Raw genomic sequence first — 19,869 nt, 5'->3', positions numbered from 1 at the left:
GGGTCACTTTGTTGTCTGCCTGGGATGACTACAGCCTGTGCACTTCCAGCTGAGGATCTCCATGAGAGTGGAGCCCTAGGCTTAGTTGCACTTTCAGCTCCATCACCTCTTGAGAGAGTGCTGCAGCCCCGTCATCCCTAGGGAAGTCACCTGGGAGCCTCATTTTACAATAAACTGTCACTGAGTGTGCCACATATGTGCTCCAGGGCTCAGACATACCATGCCCAACTCATCAGCTATTTTGCACCTTCCATTATTTAAAATGAAATTAAACATTTAATCCTTTTATTTTTTCTACTCTTTAGTGGCATAGCTTCATCAGGAGTGGGGCAGAATACTGTCCTACACAAATGTGGGGCCTGATTTTTCAAGTGTTCCTCCAGGCAGTGAGAGATGATGGGCTGAATCTCTCCAGGCTGAGAAAGGAATTGAGCCCACATCTTGCCTTTGAGCTACCTGAGTAGAAACCAAAACTGTTGGTGGATCTTACGGGGATGTCATGGACCTCAAGCTGACAGAGCAGACAAAGGCAGCAGAGTTCAGTATATATCCAAAGTAGACAGAACCATACCCACTCTTCTGAAAACCTTAGTGTTTCCTCTAGTTATGTCTGCACAGCTCACTGCCATATACATCCTGAGGCTCCCAGTACTCTCTGTAAATGTATTTCCTACGGAGTCACAGATTTCAAGCCAATGACCAAGTGGCTTAAAATATGTCACCACAATGCCTCCTATTTAGGTGCCCAAATCCTCTGTTGAATGTTGTTCATGACTTGTCTGAGTACTGAGTTTGCCCTTCCAGACTTTCAGCAAATTTGTGTGAGAACCACGTTCAAGAGAAGACAAGAAGTTCAGTCAAACCCAGAGGAAGAATGGTCAAAGTTTTCTTTCACTCTCCTCATTAGAAAATTCTACTATGGCTGTTTCTTTACTGTCCAGGTTTTCCCATAAGTCCTGCATCTCAAATGTTTGTGGAGCACAAGCAGAAGTACCATTATTTCCATCACTGAATGTCCTTTGAGGTGAAGTAGTCCCAGAATCTGTTGAAGGTGGTTCATCGTCAGCATTTGATGCTGTACTAGGACTATGGAAGCTTGGTAAACTCCATCGCTGAAGGTTTCTCTCATGGTCTGTTATGAGACCAGCTATGTTACTAACCTGGGGCTCATGTTTGGGCTCTCCTATCACACTAGGAAGTGACTGATGCACCTCTGAACTTGAGAAGTATGGAGTCATTTCTGGGGGGAAAAAGGGTTGGTTCAGAAGAGCCACATTTGCCTCAGCTATGATCTTTTGGAGCTTCTCTTCTGGCATGCTTGCAGAGCACTCTGTTGGCAGCTCTGGTTTGTCCCGCACACCAGGTTCAATCTCCTGGGCTTCAGAAACAATGACCTCAGGAACTGGCCTGGCTGTCTCAGATGAGGTGTCACTGTCACCAAACTGTGCCTCGTTCCTTGAGGTTTCTGTTATGGGTCCTAGCTCTCGGCTGCCATGAAGTCTGTTACTCCTGCTAACTCCTTCATGTTTCTTCTTGAAGCTTAAGGTAGAGTGCCTCCCTCTTGTGTGCATTTCCTGCAGCCGTCTGATGTGCCCTTTTTCATCTGCTGGGAAAAACACCGAATTCTCACTTGTCTGCCGGCTGTAACGCTGGTGAGCGGGGTATGAAGGACCCTCATGGACACTGAGAAACCTCTTGACTCTTCTCAAAACCGAATACTGTCTCTGGTGTTTCTCCTCTTCCCAAGGCCACTCTTCCCCATAGAGAAACTCGGTATCAGCCAGCCTGCCAAGTAAAGCCAGGTAGTACAAGTCACTTAAATATAGGAAGCATCAATACACATTTATCCCTCTGTCTCAGACATAGGACCCAAGACATAGGAACCAAGGCCCTAGTGTATCCCTAAAGAGAAGGAAGAAAAGGATGTGGGTGCCAGTAAAGGGTGTCTGTGCCCTTGAATTAGCCAGCTCACACAAAGAACTCTCCACATCCAGATGTCTCTTCTCCTACGGACCAGGCTGGGAGGGCATCCAGCCAGGCATCTGGTGCCATTTCATACTTGAGCTGCAGCCTTCTGAGGCTGCTCCACATGGTTAGGCTTGTGCTCAGTGTGAGGGAAAGGGGAGAAAGGAACCCTATTCAGTGCTGTAGTTACTTTTTCAGGAGAATCCTTCAGGGAAAATAGCAACAGTGAAAAAGCTACTGCTGGAAGCAGAGGACAACAGTTTCAAAAAATGTTGAAATTACTCAGATGGCCAAATCTCACTTACTTCTGGGGCATGACAGTGTGTCTGAAGGTCTCACTTGTACCTTGTACTCTTCTCCTGCACAGCCTTGGTGCTTCATGAGAACAACTATTGCTGCACATGCCAGTGAATTCAGTGCACATCACTGACAGCGCAGTCTGGGCAAGCCAAACTGGCCCAGTCACCTGTCCTAAGGCCAAGAATGGCAAAGGGACCTGGGCCAAATCTGAGGCATGGAGCACAGGCAGGCAACTCTAACCTGGAGGGACAGAGGAACTTCATCCAGCATTTGTGGAGATCATAGAATAGTTTATGTTGGAAAGAACCTTTAAAGGCAGCTAATCCAACCTCCCTGTGATAAGCAGGAACACCTTCAACTAGATCAGGTTGCTCATGGCCCCATCCAGCCTGGCCGGGAATGTTTATAGGAATGGGACACCTCTTTAGGCAACTTGTTCCAGATGTTAGCTTGAGGTGACTGGAGAAGACTTTGGGTTTGGGCTCAAGTTTTATATATTTGCTTTGGACTTGGAAGAATTTTTAGAACTTGTTTTTGAAGTTTGCATAAGAGTTATCCATAATTTTTAGAAATATGAACAGGAAACGGTTCACATGAGAAGACAATTAATACAAAGTCAACACATCATAGTTGTTTGCATTCCACAGGAGCTATCAGGGAGCTATTTCTCATTTTCTCCTTCCTTAATTTTTTTGTGTGAAGTACTTTTTTATTAAAAAATTGTTTGCAGACTTAATGATGTTTTGTCTTTGCCACCTTTTCCCCCTAGAAATTACCTTAAAATAAATTATATTCTATGAATTTTTCTTCTTTAGTTTTTTTACTTCCTTCTTTACTTTTCTTTTTGCCATTTTATAGTTTTTTCCAGAAGGAAATAACTTCTGAAAAGGCTGTGTGTGATAAAACCATTGTCCTTTGTAGTAGAATGCATGCAAAAATGAAAAATTAAGAAGAACAAAAATGAGAAAACCACAATTTTGAGGCCAAATTAAACAAAAAAATTAAAGACATTTTATTTTGATAAAAGTGGGAAATGATGGGAAAATTGTAAATATCTTGAGATAAATTTTAAAGTTAAAAAAATGTCTTCTGTGAAGTTTTTAAAAAGGTTTTCAGATGAGAACGTCTACTTGCCTGGTATTTTGTCAGGCATGATGGTATTTACGCTTATTGTTCTGTCTGTATTACAGAATGTCACAAGTATTTAAACTAACAGCTTCTAAGCTAACTGGCCTGTCACTGATTCCTCATAGAGATCCTGACAACAGGGGGCAGTCCCATCCCTCTATTCTTTGTAACCATTGCTCTTGTTGATCTCTGCAAATAAACCCTCTTCATACCTTCACAAAATCTGGCCATTTTAACTTCCATGCCAGGATTATTAGTCAATAAAAAGTCATAAAACATTTAAGATGATTTGTTGTTGATCTTCACAAAAATCTGGACTGATTTCAGCTGTCGTCTGCTAACTAAATGAACAAAGGAATAGCTACTTGGCTAATTGAGGATGCATGAAGAAGCTGTAGCAAAGCAAGTACCATTAAGATAAGTCAGTCACTGTCTTCAGGTATCATCCTGTGCTCAGAGACCACCAACAAATGTGTTCAGAGACTATCAACAAACCCCCCCCTGCAAACACACTCTATTTATTGATGATACAATTTAAGATACGTATGCACAACTTGGATGAACACATGGACCACTGCAGACACCCTCCCACCAACACCAGCCTGTCCACTCCCTCCTAATTTCTTTTGCCATTTCCACCTTCTCCGCTGGAAGTATCACCAGAGCCCACATCCCTGCACTGGCTGTCTGCCAGCCCATGCAGACTGTGGGGGTGGTGACCTTTCTGATGGCATTAAGGACCCTTAGTGCCACTCACCCCATTTCAATAGTTGATCCAAGAAAGGAAGGAATACAGTAATCAGCAGCTGCTTTTGTGTAGGGTGGGCGGGCAGAGGTATCATTCCAGTAAATATCTTTCTCCATCCTTGGCAAGTTCATGTGCATCTCATCCACAGCCAGAAGTGAAACCTTAAATTTTTTTTTGCATAAATCATGTCACTTTCAACATAGTGGAGTATATGAAATAGTCTACTTTTCAGGCTCCTGTGCTGACTCCAGATACTCCCTGGGTCAACATTTCTTTCAGAAACCCTTTAACATAAGCTGTGTATATGATGGCCTGGGTATTAGGAAGAGACTCAGTGTTACAAAATAAACCCCCTATATCTGCCTATACTCCTGAGAGAATAAATTTTATCATAACTTGATTCTTCTGTACTGCAAAGATATTTGTGCCAGATTGAAGTCCTTCCCACACATATAATGAGTTAGATGTGATCCTTTATGTGCTATGGAAAATCTGTGTAAAATATTACATACGTGCTCCTTGCAGTGTCCAGAGGTCAAGAATCTTTCTGATAGGCTTCATTGCCATTTTAAGACATTCTAAATCAAGTATGTGAACATCCTTCTAATAAATTTTACACAACAGGCTCTAAGGCACAGTAGCTTGAGTATCCTGACATGGTGCTAAGCCAGAGAGCATCTTTGTCCATGTGAAGTCCTTTCCCATTCTTGCATATACCTGCATGGCTTACTCTGGCTTTGCTTAATTTGGTGGTTTATTTGGCCCTTGTCCCCCCTAACTCCTGGGCTCGGCTTTCCTGGAGTGGAGTCCGACAGCAGCTCAGCCAGCCCTGTGCTTGGCTCTATGCAGGGGGAGCAGCAAGGTGCTGTGGGATCTCCTCCTGTCTCTGAGCTCCTTGAGAGCACAACAGCCAGGGCTCTTTGGGAATCAGGGGTAACAGGAATAAAACTGTACCCTTGTCATCTCACAGCCCCTGTGACTGGGGACACTGGCTCCTGTGCTGACCACAGATACTGCTGTGGGTGACAGCATCCCAAGAGGAGTCATGCTACTGGCCCTGCTTATTAGCTCAGGGCCCTGCTTGGTGTTTTTACTAATTTTTGTTGTCTTTCTCTTTAAAGGAAGGTTCATATACAATATTTTAATCATGAGACATTCAGATTAGCAAAATGTGTTCTTATCTATGTGGCAATGAATTTTGGATTTTGCAAGATTGACCCACATTACATATTTTTCCAGGCACAGAGTGGTTTTATAATCTAAGGTCAGCTGCTTGCGTGTTTAGTCAGGCATTGTAAAGGCCAAATACCAAAATCAAGATGAATTAGGTTGTGAAAACAAACTCTGTGGATCACAGCCACAGGTGATCCTTCAGGGAAAGAATATGTTTTCCTAGCACTTGTTGCCCTGATTTATTCCTCAATTTAAGACATAGCATTAGATGTAATGATAACCTATGGTAGAGTAAAGCTAGAAGTAGAAATAACAGCAACCTGTAAATTTCTATCGATGCACCAGTTAGTTTCAAAATCATCATCATCTTCTCCAAAGGGATTAATGAGTTGTTCAGCGACCTGGAAAGAAAACGAGACAGTGAAGAGAGGCTGGCATGCCATGTCAGGACTACTGCTGCAGAGAAAGTAGGATTGGATTTTTCTCTGTCTCCCTGCCTGTCACTTGCAATCATAGCTTGAGCTCCTGTGCGATTGTTCTGCCAGCCTAGCCAAGGAGCAGCTTGCTTTCACTATAGATTCATATCTCTGTGCCTTGCTGGCGCTGTCAATCACAATTGTCAGTGCTGGCCTGCTGGGAACTGAGACATGTCAGGGCCAAGGTAATTGTCACATCCAATAGTCATTACCTTTCCTTACTGCTGGCTTTGGCTCATTTAGATGAATGGTTTAGCAGCTAGAGGCTCTGTTATTGCACTGTTGTCTGCAATAGTCCACCAGCCCATGGGGTCAGTATTCCCAAGCCTTGCAGCTGGAGTCTGCTGGAGGGAGTAGAGTTCATCTCTTCCCCTCAGCCCTCAGCTCCTACTTCTTTATCAGCATTAACCCCAATAGCAACCTTCCAGGGCTTTTGAGGAAAAGCTGTGTACAAAAATACTTGGCTCAAGTCAACTCCACATCATGCTAGCCAAATCCCAGAGACAGAACCTGTCTTTAATTCAGCCTGCTGGCTTGGGTTTGTGTACCTGAAGTGATTAAACTGCAGAGCAGAAGCTCATCCCGTGGAGGACACAATCAAACTGTGAGCTCAGACACATTTGTGGTGTGGTACCTTAGTCTGAGAACTAGTCTGGAAAGGTACCCTCTCTGGCTCCCCACATCCAGTGAAAAAGCCCACAGAGACTGCCCCCACCCCCATGATCACTAAAGTACATTGTGTGGAGAGTAAGCACATACTGCTGATGGAGGAAAAAAAAAAGATTAAATAGAAAAAAAAATTAGGAAATTCAGACTGTTTCTCTATTTCCTAGTTTCTTGGTACACTGACATTAAATATCCTCTTCCCTCCATTCCTTTCTCCTTCTGTTTATCTTTTTAAGCCCTGGTTTTGAAGCTGATAATATTTTTGATAATATTTTTAATAAGCCTTCCTTGTGATCACCGGGGCCATGTACAGGAGCAGCAGTAGGGTCCTTGGTTTAATGTAGATATGGGTAAAGCAACTGTATGATTAAACAGTCCTGTTCATTAACCTCACCATGGACAGCTATGTCTAAATAACTTATAGCTGTAAGGCACTGCTCCCTGGATATTTCTCCTGTGTGCCTCTAGGCTGTATCTGTGGATAAGCACTTGCTGACTCCCTGAGGACACCACCTCCCAGGCCAGCATGGGCATACGACAAAAGAACTGCTGAGTAGATTAACACTACAAAAACACCTGTAAGGTGGGAGCAAAGAAAGGAGACAAGGGTCACCTCTGCTCACTCATTCACATGGCATTAAATTCTGGGTACAGCTATGTAAGTGCTGCAAAAGGGAGGAGCCAGAACACAGTCTGTGTTGCGGCTCTCCAGGGAAGACATGGATCAGCTTCATGTAAGCCAGCAGACCACCACCCAGAAGTCCACCATAAAACCTATCACATGAGCTTAAAAAAGTGAGGACTGGGACAGAGAAAATAGTTGTGATGGTTTTTTTTGGCTGACCTGGTCCTGGCATGTGAGACATGACTTTATTCTCCAGAAAAGAATGTAGTGATGGACAACTAAACTCTGCATTTGGGCAGTTCATCTGTCCCTGTAAAGAAAATGGGGATTTAGAAGCGTCTCATGTAACTTTGAGAGGGAAACTTTGGCCCTTTATTATAGGTATGACAGACCAGGCTTGAGGCCAAGGAATGAGCTCAGCTTACCCATTATTTCTGAGGAATTGCCAAGTTACTGGAAGTCAATACCTCAGGGCCCTTTTTGGTGCCTGGCAGCCAAAGTCCAACACTCTCAGCAGGAAACTGGCTGTAACCTTCAAGACAAAAATATCCTGACTTGGGGCACTGAAGGTTTGGATGAACCCCCAATCTGAGGAAACTCTGCTGATATTAAATTAACTTTCAAAAACTTCTCCTCCTCTCTTTCATTTCCTTATGCAGAATATTTTTCAGTTACAATGGCATCTCATACCTGCCACAGCCAGGAGTTGGCTGGAAGCTCTGAGCCTAACTATAGGAGGAGATGCTATAAACATCCTTGGGTGCTGAAGAAGGAAAACCCATTTCCCCTCAGGGGCACCAGCAGGCCAGTCAAGAGGAACAGCTTACAGTTTTTGACCCTCTAGTATAATGGGAAGACACCACCTACAGATAAAGCCTCACTTTTCTCCAGAAGTTGCTGCCTTCACTGTACCGGCCTCTCTTCTCTCTCCTGCTCCCATCCAGGCTGGTCCCTATGCAGCAAAATCCTTTTCCCCCTCATTTCCTAGGACGCAACACTAGAGGAGCTTGTCCTGCATGCATTTTACTTTTCCTCACAATCTGCCAGCTTGGTGCGCTGTCTTCTCTACTCTGCCCTTCAGAGTTGGCTGTGGGAAGGTGTGTCTATAGACAGCTGTGTTCAATCTATATTCTAGCAGAAAAGTTAGCTCTATGTTTCCATCCATGATTGATAATCACAAAAGGAAATCTAATGTACATGGACCCCAATGAAACTTTTTTCCAGCAAGTCTGTTTCAGAGGAGAGAATCACCTTGAGGTATGTGGTTTAATTACTCAGCTATCAGATTGATTGTGATATGTTAGCTAGCAGTCATCAACAGGCTGATGGGCAGCATCCAATTCCTCTACAATTCTTCTTCTTAATGAACGTTTTTATGCAGTGGGGTTCTAGCCAATATAGTCTGTCACTCCTTCATAGCCCTCTGGAACTGGGGACCTTTAATTGCCTGCATCTGATGAGGTTAACAGCAGATACTTCCAGCTTTGATCATAAGAAGAAGGTATCATTCAGTCCCTTTCAGCTGTTGCCAGGTCTGCAGCCATAGCTCCCCACTTCAGAATGGAGTGGAAGAAAGGGTTTTATAATCTCTTTTCTGTCATTTTATAGTTCAAGTCCTGAGACCTTGTGGGAGTAATACACCTTTGGAGTTGTGGCATTGGTGCTACTAAAATGGGCTCTTTCAGATTCACCACCATTTCTTACTATACGGTCTATCAGGTGGAATTAAAAATGCATTGCATGCTATTTCTATATGACCACAGAGCACTTCAGGCTGAATTCACCTCTGGTGTAATTTCAGTATTCATTGGAGATTTTACACGTGTGTCACAGATCTGACACCTTGACCTGCCCCCCAGGGAGGGTTCCCCCCTCACCTGTCCAGAAAGCCAGCTTACCTTGAGCCATCCTGCATAGAAGAAGAACTGCAGCAGTGTGAAGATTGGAATGTAAATATCTAAGTCATGTCCCTGGTACCCTTGGTCAGTATCCAAAAATTGACGCCCTATCAGGCAGGCAAAGAAAAAGGTATAGACTGCGAGAGTAACAACCTGCAAAGAACAGAACTTCATTGAAATAATGAACCAATACAATCTTATGCACAGGGTAACCCATACCCAAAGGCCTTTGTCTGCCTTTTGCCATATAATTTATAAATCTGTAGGAGGTATTGCAAATACAGAGGCCACAGGAATAATTACGGCCAGGAAGAACACTCAGGAAACAGAAGAACATTTCAGTGCTTCCCTCCCCTCTTCCAAATTATCCAAGATCTTCAAAACATCTCTGCATTAAATATGCCAGGCCTCCATGATCCTGTGCAAGTGAACCAATGCTCAGTATCTCAGAGACTCAGGTTGGGACTATGAATGGTTTATACCATGAATGTGTGGTTCCAATCCCCCTTTTACGGAAATTGTGTCTTGAACTTTCTAGAGGATAATAGCTCAGTACCTGGGTATAGACCAGTGGAATTCCAACCCAGTCATAACCAAACAAAAGGCTACACCAAGATCGGTACTTATTCATCTCCTAAAAGGGGAAAAAAAAAACCAAAAAACCAACCAGTAAGAAGCCACAACAAAATAAAATTGCATGGGATACAATTCTGAATTGTAAATATTTTGTTGCCGTTCATTTTTGCACATATAAAAGGACAGGGAGAAAAGAAAGTAAAGTATATATAAATTGATACTATAACTGTACCCAGCACCTCATTTGAATATTGACTTCGTTTATGGAGTTGGAGTGCTTAGTATACTTTGTATTTCTTCACAATTCATCTTCTGCTCCTATTTTATTCACAGTGTAGTGATACATGAAAGAGAATATATTACATCATAAAAATGATATTTCACCACTTAATGAAATATTCAGGGAGATTATCTTCTCTGAAGCTGATAATAAAATCTTCAAAATGCCAAATTATTCTCATTTCTCATATTTTTATCAATGGGACAAGTATGAATTTAGAGTGATGTTACAACAATTTTTTACTCATCAATTTTTTGCTTTTTGCAATACCTTCTTAGTCATATTAAAAAGAATCCCAGTGAATGCTGCTGTGTGTTTAAGTGTGCATTGGTACACAAAGAAAAGTGGGATAAATCGTGAGTAAGGTCATTTAGATGACACAGGAGATCTGTGCATACTAAATAAAACCAATTATGTAAGTGAAAAGCAACATAGCAATTTCAGATTAGTTTTTTGTAGATTTTCTTTTTCCACTTACATTCATCAGTGTCTGCAGATCCACACTGTCTCGAATTCTTCCCTCCTTTCGTGCCTTTGATGCCAAATTTCCAAACCAGACAAATGGGACCCAGTATTTCAGGTGGGGAGACTTAAGATCATCAAAAAGTTTTCTTTCATATTTTGTCATAAAACCTATTTACCAAAAAAACAAAACAACCTTCATTTATTCTATGCTATTCTATGATTCTATAAATTTGGAGTATGTTTTTATCTGTTTATGTATTATTTGCAAAGAACTCTGTTAAACACAACTTATAATTCTAACTAGTAAACTCTTCTTAAAAAAAACCTAAGACAGATCTTGCTTGAAAGAACTTCTTTTTGCATTAATTACCTATGCCAAATTCTTCCTTACCAATATAGGCAATAATTAATTATTACTGTGTTCTTATATCTAACTGCTGATAGATGATAGATACATAGAGTACTAAGAATTGTACAAATTACTCTCTAGTTTCATATTCTGCTTTTAGAAAAATAAGGAACTGGACGTATCAGTCAAGAAACATTTTCCACCAATGATGGCTTTCAGAAACATTTTGACATATTGTAAGGGTGGTTACATGACCTTCTGATTCTGATAATTTTTTGTTATATCTGCAAAGCAGTGAGCAAGCAACAGAGGATACAAGCGCATGCATGAAACAAAGCCCAACAGAGTGTGTGCCTTCTGCCAGTGAAATACTTCCCTGACAGATTGTTTGATGTTTTCTTTGGGGTTATAAAGGCATGCAAAGAGATGAAGAGGGAATCATGCACAGAAATCCTGCTGCTAAGGGGACACTGGGCCAGGTGACATGCTGTGGGGCTGCAAGATGAAGATGCTCTCTGCCTGGCAATTTGCCTTGCTGGGGAGCTGGGAAGGTTTTAGCTTTCCTAAAGAGTTCTCTTGCCTTGTGAAGCCCTGCTTCCCCTGCTGCAAGCAAGTCCAAGGTCACATAACCAGGGAGCCAGGGTTGTGGGTGACAAATCCTGCACCAGAGCCAATCTCTGCCTGGGACTGGCAAAGGAACAGCTGCCTTTTGGAGCAACAACTCTACCCCTCTGGGGAAGAAAGCTCTGCTCTGCTGTCCTCCTTCCACCCAGGCTTTGACAAAAACAACCTCAGAAAATTCACATTTTCCTTTCTCCAAATCCTGTATTTTCTGGCATTGGAGCAATTGTCATGTTTGAAGGATCTTAGTTTTTGCTCAGGTATGTGACATCTATCATGTGGGTGTAAAGCTTCTTTTGTTGTATTGACATTAGCTCTGAAATAAGACAAAGTTAGTAACATGACAGCCCCAAAATAGGGGGCTCAGCCAACCAATTACAAGTTTGAATGCTGAAAATTCAGTAAGAGAATTGACAGTAGACTCCAATGAGTAACTAAGAATATGTCCATTATGGCTAACATTGCTAATGACACATGACACAGCAAACAAATAAATATATATAAACTCAATTGTGATGCATAGAAATGTGAATTAAGTTAAAGGACATTTGCTAAACACAGTGATCTTAAATATTCTGTTTTTGAGGAAAATGTCACTATTGTACAGCTGGAACAAGCCTACACAGGAGGTATGAAATACTGCAACTACTGAGAAGGAAGGCAAGGACAGGACAGAAAACACTGTGGAAGAGGAAATACTCAGCAGCAAGAGACAGTACTCAGGCAGTATCATAGAATTTCAGAACAGAATAAGATAAAGCTTTTAAAAGTTCCCTGGGCATTTTGCATTTCTCATAATTAATTTCACAGAAATAATCAGGTGACCAGACAAATTAACCTGCTAGTCATGGCTCTTGACTCCCAAAAGTCAGTCTTTCAGGCTGCCTTTAGTTTTTGTCCAGCCAGCCTGCTTATTACAGGACAGGAAAAGATGCTTCTGTCAGGCTGAAACAGACAGACAGAAAAACAAAAAATTGAGTCTGGAGTAAACACTGGATGCAAGTCACTTGGAGGCTCTGCAAAGACTCAGCCTGAAAGGGTTCACAAAAAACATCAGTTCAGCTTTCCACTGAAATTGGGCACCTTCTGTTCAGAAAGCTCAACAAAGTCTGATTTTTTAAATGATAAAGTTCAAATCAGCATTGAAGTGTTTGTGTTAATATTGATTAAATAGTCTCTTTGATTAATATTAATAATGTCCAGTATTCTTACTGCAGAAAATACTAATTCTGGATTGCTCTTACTGCTGGCAATACAGACAACATACAGTTCAGAATAGCTCACTGTTATTGCAGTGGTAAGGAAACACTTTATATTTCATTAAATATAAGAGAGGATGTAAAATTTCAGTTATTAAAATTACATGGTTTCTAAATATGGTCATGCTATTTTTATTTAGGAGTATTCAAAGAATTAACTAAGAGACTCTATAAACAAGAATACTGGTTTTGACAAGCACTGGAAGACTAAAGTAGCTCCAGAAAATGGGAAATATTTGTCAAACATTGTGCCAGGATCATGAAAAGGATGATTTAAGGAATGGCAGGGCACTGAATCCTTGTGAAAGTATCAGAAGAGTGACATGGAGAGCAATCAATAAACAATCAAAGGATACTAATGTGAACTGTGTCAGCCAAAGAGATGTTACAGGAATATTATGGATGAGAACACAAGCCTGGCTGGGACAAAATCACTCATGCTCTCCCATGAGTGATTCAAAGAGTATTCAGTTCTCCTGTCAAAACTCAATGGTTTGAGACAAGACTGGTTCAGGTTATTCATATTAAATATTTTTAATACTAGTGGTTAGAGAAGAAGGATCATGATCAAGTAGATAGAAGTTTCATTTTTTGCTTCTGTGTTACGTAGGAAAGGGTTAATTTAGGTGCTTCCTTCCAGTAGAGGATTTGGGACTGCAGTCTTCAGGCACCTATAGATATTCATGTTGCTGAGCTCACAACTCATGTTTCCCTTCAATGTTTCCCATCAGCTCTTTTGGGGTGCTCTGTGCTCAGCTGCTCACTCATTACTCTGTTTTTTAACAGTTGTGTTCTTGAGCATCCAACTTGCCCCTTTCACCTTGCAGCCAACATGATTGCTGTGCTCAAGACAGCTGCTTGCATTTGACACTTACAGCATGTGTGCACCAGCAGCCAGCAACACAAAGGAGTGAATCCACATGGACCTACTGCCTACAAAGTGTTAAAACATGAAAAATAGTCAGAAGGAAGGCCCAGCACTCAAGACTGTATCCTATAGGAAGAGCCTACAGTTGGTGAAGCTCCTGAGTTTCATTCAAGCCTTTATGCAGTCTGCTAACAGGTAACAATTGAGGGAAAAAGTATGTTTTCTTCTAATTAAAAAAAGAAGAACCCAAACCTATTACAAAGTCCAGTGAATAGAAGATAGCACTGTGCAAGTCCAGGCTGAGAATAAGATGTCACTCTTCAACAGCAAGTTTACTGTTGTGAACGTCTGGTCACCTAGGATGCAGTGTAATCTCCAGTATAGCCATCTGCATTTTAAATCTGGGCTGATTACATTCCTAGAAGGTATTACAGCTCAGTCAGAAATTGCAGCATGATAAAGGATGCTGCTAGCAAGCTTTTGTGCTTTGTGTTATGGATGAGTCAGACTAGATCATTGTGGCACTGTTCTCAAATTTAAAATCTATGAATTTAAGCAGTTCATTTGCTGAAAAGAGAAGTGTGTAGCAATAGTTATGTCATGGCAGTTCACAGTTTGACAGCAAAATGCAAAATCATTATAAGTTGTTTCAATGATGACTGTGCTGTAAGTATCAGATTTGTGCTGCTCACATTCATATTAAATACTTCCCTCCCATGCAGTCTGATGTGCCACGCCACAGGGAGCTAAGGAGGGGATGATTGCAGAGAATTGTCTAAGTCACTGGATATTAACAGGAGCAAAATATACCCTGAAAAGCTCAGTACTGCATCAATAAAAATTCTGCAGCACAATATGAATTAAAACCTACAAAAAAAAGTGCTGAAATCCAGAGCTGGCTACACTCTCTATACTTATATACACAGTTTATAGTAGAAGATTTTTTCACTGTTAAAAAAACCGACAATCAAAACTTGCTTTCCAGTCTACAATTGTGGTACAATGCTGTGACATTCTGTCTCTTTGGAACAGATTGTCTTTAGCAATAGGGAGGCAGAGCTGGATTAGCTGCCTGGAAATGTTGTAATTTTCCAGTGCATAACAGAAGCAGATTGCTGGGGACAGTGACAGAAGCTTCCTTGACCTCTCACTGGCTCAGGTAAACAGTTTTGTTGCACAGCACAAGGAAGAGAGCTTTAAAATTCAATGAATCCTACATAAATGGTTTGGGGTTTTTTTCAGTAAGATTGGTGCATTCTGCTTAGCTTTTTAATTTTTTTTTAATATCTAAAGCTTCTCACACATATTTGAAATGTATATATGTATATTACACTGCATATTTTAACTTGCTACAACTTTGCTTACTAACATCTGCCAAGGGAATAATTTTAAGAAATTCAAGACATTCGGTAGAAAACATGACTTCTGTTTGGAATAGATTCCCACATCTTTGCATTGCTGTTCTCCCTCTGACACTGACCATGCCAGTCAGAAGGCACAGTGCCACACCCTGCCTTAAAATACTGAGCAGTCAGTCCTTGAGAGACAATCAAAGAGTTACACGACTGAGCTCTCTTCACCATCATTACACTCACTATGTTATTGAAAGAAGCAGAAAGCAAAGACATGTTTAATACTTAGTTTAGTTATCATTGAAAAAACTGAGTATAAAGTAAGTTTTTCAATACAAAGAAAAAAACCCTTGGGGCTGAGGAGTTTTTTAAGTAAATCACAACACTTAAAATGTGCAATCTATTAAAAATGCAGTCTACTGAAATAAAAATTGGGATAAAGCTGTGCTTGTGAAGTGCCTACAGAGATCAGTCTCTGATACACCAGACCAATTTATATCCCAGACATTGGGGCAATGCCATATAACAAGTCACCATTCCTACTACATCATACCATATTGCAACTTTGGATTTTTTGTACTTTAGAGAATGTTGTACCTGCTCCATATGCCTGAGTGTTTGAGGCAAGCCTATTGCCTCCATGGGGACTGAAAGCAGATTCATATAAGACTGCCAAACTGGTTTGATTTCTATAGTGTTGCTAAAGACTTTAAGGACATTAAAGATGCACTCTTAAGGTTATATCATCTAAGTCACTAACAAAAAGGTGATTGCTTTGAGGTGGGTTAGTACAAGGCACACGTGGGGCCACAGGAAAGAAAAAATGAGGCTGGCTCCTTCCCTCCCTGAGCTCCCACCTCTGAGAGAAAGGAAAGCAATTTTGGGGAGGCAAAGGGCAGTACCTGCTCCAACCACATGGTCCATGGTAGGGAACCTTTTGTACACAGCTGTGCTGACAGAGCGAAAGATCAGCAGAGATGTTAAATTCACATAACGCATGAGAGTCCTCCTCAACAAGCGCCCGTACTCATCTCTGCCCTGCACACAGCTGGAGATGAGCAGCATCAGACGATCTGGCCAAGGCAAGTTCACAAACTGGTTCCACCAGCGATTCACCACCAAAGTTACATAGAAACCTGAGGGTTAGAAGGGAAAAAAAAAGTCCAGCGCCTATCAGGATTTCAGTTACTTTAATTTTAGTTTGCAGAGTGTTGTTCATATCACTAAGCTGCTACATTTCCCAGAATAAATGCAATAAGCCATGTCAAAACCCAGGATGCAATAAATACTAATTATTTAATGGACATCGCAATGTAACAGTACATTCCAGCTGAGTATCTCATACCCATGAATTTCCAAATTTCCTCTTGTGTAGTGAAACTCAGGGTAAATTTATTTTATTCGGAGATCATGTACAAGGTATCAGTGTAAGTGGTCGTGATCTAGATATATGGGAACATTTTTTGTTAGTATATTAAAAACATGAGCTTAAATGTTGATGTGACAAAAGCAACTTGAACTTGAGAAGGCCTGTTGATGTTGGAAGCAGATGACTATTGTGAACCTCTAACCTCCCGCATGCCCCTCAGCTCTGAAATGCTTCCATGCACCAACATTCACAAAAAGCCTGAACAGAGACACAGCTGAAGAATAATTTCACATTTAACTGGTACTTACCAAGCACAAAGGTTACTGGGATTTGTTCAGCATATTTGTCACAGTAAATCGATAATTTTTCAAAGAACCGTTTTTGGCTACCTGTAAGAAAAAATCTGCAGCAAAAATAAAATTTATCAGTCCTTCCATAATATTCTGGCACTAGCTACTAAGTGCAAACATGTATAAATAATCAGATATGTACTCTGGGGAGCAACCTTGGCTAATGCCTTCAAGCAAATTCTTAAAGGGAAAGGTCCGAACACTTTTGGCAAGTATTAAAGAAGCTGGAGGAAACAACAGTATTATTCCCTGGTTTTTGTAGTTTTCTCAGGACTAATTTGAATGGCACTACTAATTGGATCAAAATGTCTGGAGAATCAGTTTGCTGTCCCATACAGACCAAAGATGACAGCAAGCTCTAAGTCTGCAAGTACTTAGTTTCCTTTTCCAGACTGGTACTTGATGGAAATGCTCAGGTCTGCTTGAATTGCAAAAGGTTACCAATAGAATTCCTCTGATTTGAAAATGTTACATTGTTGCAACAGGTTTTTTTATTCTTATTCCTATGAAATTTTTATTTTCCACAAGATTAAAATACAACTGTATTTTGCAATCAGGAAAATATTCACCAAATGATACCAAATGGGCCATGGTAGTAGCCCACAGGAAAAGGTGTCTGATGAAATACAACAAGCTTCAGTATAGTTTTTTTTTATTTGTATAGGTGAGTATTACAGTTATTCTTTGATTTCTTATAAATGGAACATATAACAAATATTTGGTGGTTTTTGCTTACAATTGTGCAATAAACTGGAGCACATATAGAAAGCTTTCTGTGGTGTATTTACCATGGTCCTCAATTGCCTGACATTTCAATAAAACAAGATTAATTTAAATAACTGTGAGACTTTTGTGTTCCTTTAAATATTAATGCTATATTTTTCTTTCTTTGTTTACAGGTATAGATTACTGAACAAAAAATAGTGATTAATCAGAGAAAAACTGAAGCTCATTTTCTCCTTATTTCCAATAAAAAGCAGAGATCTAATTAGAGATCACAGTAAGAACTGAACCATAATTTTGATACTTCTATGTAATGTAATTCATCAATTAAAAGTTTCACTGTACTAATTGATGCATTGCATCTGTCATACAGTGTCTAATTCACACCTTGGTGAAAAAAGCAATTCTTCTTGTAATATGTTCCTGCCAGCTGCTGGGTAACACACAGATAATAACCATGTCTGGCTTCCATGCAGTTTTACTTGGTTTTTTTGCAAGCTTAAAAATCAAGTTTGTATGCCTTCCTAGCTTGAAGCAAAACTTTGCTTTTCTTGGCTATATAACTTCACTCCAAAATGATTACCTCTCAGTGTTGTTAAATTCCCACTGAGCAACAAAAGACAGAGTTCTGCAGGGAGAACAAAAGGTCTATACCTTTGATCTAAAGCAAGGAGGCACTCTCACAACTGACAGCTCAATGTCAGAATGACAAAAGCTGTATAACCTAAGCTTGTTCTTAATTTTTATTTAGTCTAACTTCAGTAGGATGGTTGCTCAATGCTAGGCTAAAAGTACAATCAGCTGAATATGATAAACAGTATCGACAGTCTACATATTTCCTCTGGAACCTTAAAGTAAACATGGAAAGGTAAGCACATTGGAAAATGTCCAAGGAAAAGATAATAAGTAAAGAGTAACCTCCCCCCATCATTCATTAGCCTAACTCTAGGAAGTCTGAAACTTCAGCATAACATTTAATGAGATGTGAATTGGAAAGAGTGTACCTGTATAATACACTTATCGCTGTGTAAAGAGTAGCAAAAACAATAAATTCTCTGTACAGCAATTTGTAGATGCTGCCTTTCCACCTTAGGAGTAATCTGTGAAATCCAAAGAAAGTGGCATTTGCTACTTTGCTGGAATAAGTGACTGTCATCGTCGTGGTAGGCTGGGCCTAGAAACAGTAGAAGAGAAGCAGGACACCAACAACATTTTAGACAGCGTATCCTAACTTGAATGTACCCTTGTATACATAGATACATGGATATACATGTAAATTTAAACATATAAAATATGTGTACATAAATACATGGTGTTTGTATTCATAAATCTATAGAGAGGGATAAATAAAAATCTTGCAGTTACAAGCCCTGTTGAGACCTGCAGAGTGACTGGTGCAAGGCTGTATTTGGGCTTTATGTCAATGACCACCCAAACCCAGCAGTTAGCACTGAATGTGGCCACCTTTCTGGGTGGCAGTGGCAGGGACATATTAGACCTCTGCAGTCTCTGCTTACACTCAGTTTGCTCCCCTCTAGTGTGAGCGAAGACTAGGAAACAAATTTGCTTGACATTTTTTTCAAAATTTTCAGCTTCTTGGTAACAGAAGTAAAGCTAAATTCCACAAATGCATGTACACCCCCAGCCAGTATTTTTAGTTGGCTGTGGTAATTATAATAATTGAAAAAAACAAATGAGATTTTTGGGACTGCCTCTTTCATTAACAGTTACGACAGCAGCTGAAATCGGCTGGGGAATGCTGTTATTTCTCTCCTTGGCAGCTAGACTGCTCCTGAATACCTCAGCATTGCATGGCCATGCAAAACAAGCCCTAGGGCTGCTCAGGTAGGTAGTGTGAGACACAGTGTAATTAAAGCACAACTGAAAATACACAGGTAAATACTTTGTGCTGGGCTTGGAACTTGCTTATCCAGTGCAGGGAGATGCTGCAGGAACTTTCATATGCTTACAAAACAAATCCTAGCTCCAAATGTCAATGAAAACAGTTTTATACAGCATGCAAGAAAGAGAGTAATTAAGACAAGCACAAAATATCAAGAAAGTTACATTGTATCACAAATATTCTTGTCCATATTTTTGTGATGCCACTGTAGCAAATTTATTGGGGGGTGGGGGAGAAAAACCTGAACTCCTAGTTAATAGATGACAAATATTTTGTGCATCTTGGCTGTGTCTCTGATGCAGAGCATAATGTAAGCCATTAAAATTCACCTGTAAATGCACCAGTTTTTATTTTAGTCACCAAGGGAATCAGCAGGGAAAAGACACTATAAGCCTTGTATTGCTGACAGGCTGTCTCTTTTCCTCTGCAGAATGATTGCTTGATATTTGCCAGCATGGGTCTGAAGAATATTTTTGTGTTGCTTTTTTTCCTTTCTTTAAAAAAAAAAAAAAGCGTGGGTTTTGGTCTTTAGAATCCAAATGATACATTTTCTTTTCCTGAGCCTTGGCACAGACCTTTAAATTTTTTGTTGTTATTGTTGTACTCCAAGAAGTTCAATGCAAGAGCCAACTTGTCTGACTGGCATGCATGGAAATGCAGTCCTGTCTGCTAAAAATCTTGGGGTCAAGATGCAGTGCTTAAGAAGATGGAGGCAAAGATGTCCATTCTCCAGCAAAAGTGGAGCTTTATGAACAATGAAAGAAATCTGTGGCTG

General features: G+C 40.5%; 1 protein-coding gene across 1 annotated transcript; it reads right to left on the bottom strand.

Annotated features, from left to right (window-relative positions):
* Positions 1-878: 878 nt before the first annotated feature.
* On the bottom strand, positions 879-18,347 carry BEST3 (bestrophin 3). Its single transcript, XM_030960328.1, has 9 exons — positions 18,196-18,347; positions 16,427-16,521; positions 15,652-15,885; positions 10,314-10,468; positions 9,536-9,613; positions 8,980-9,132; positions 5,635-5,715; positions 4,151-4,302; positions 879-1,785 (listed from the first exon to the last, which is right to left on the bottom strand). The coding sequence occupies exons 1-9, from the start codon at positions 18,345-18,347 to the stop codon at positions 879-881; spliced, it is 2,007 nt and encodes a 668-aa protein (XP_030816188.1).
* Between the last annotated feature and the right edge of the window lie 1,522 nt (positions 18,348-19,869).

Source organism: Camarhynchus parvulus, chromosome 1A (assembly GCF_901933205.1).
Source record: "Camarhynchus parvulus chromosome 1A, STF_HiC, whole genome shotgun sequence".
Classification (NCBI taxonomy): Eukaryota; Metazoa; Chordata; class Aves; order Passeriformes; family Thraupidae; genus Camarhynchus; species Camarhynchus parvulus.
Note: the sequence above shows the minus strand (reverse complement) of the source record. Positions and strands in the feature narration are given on the sequence as shown.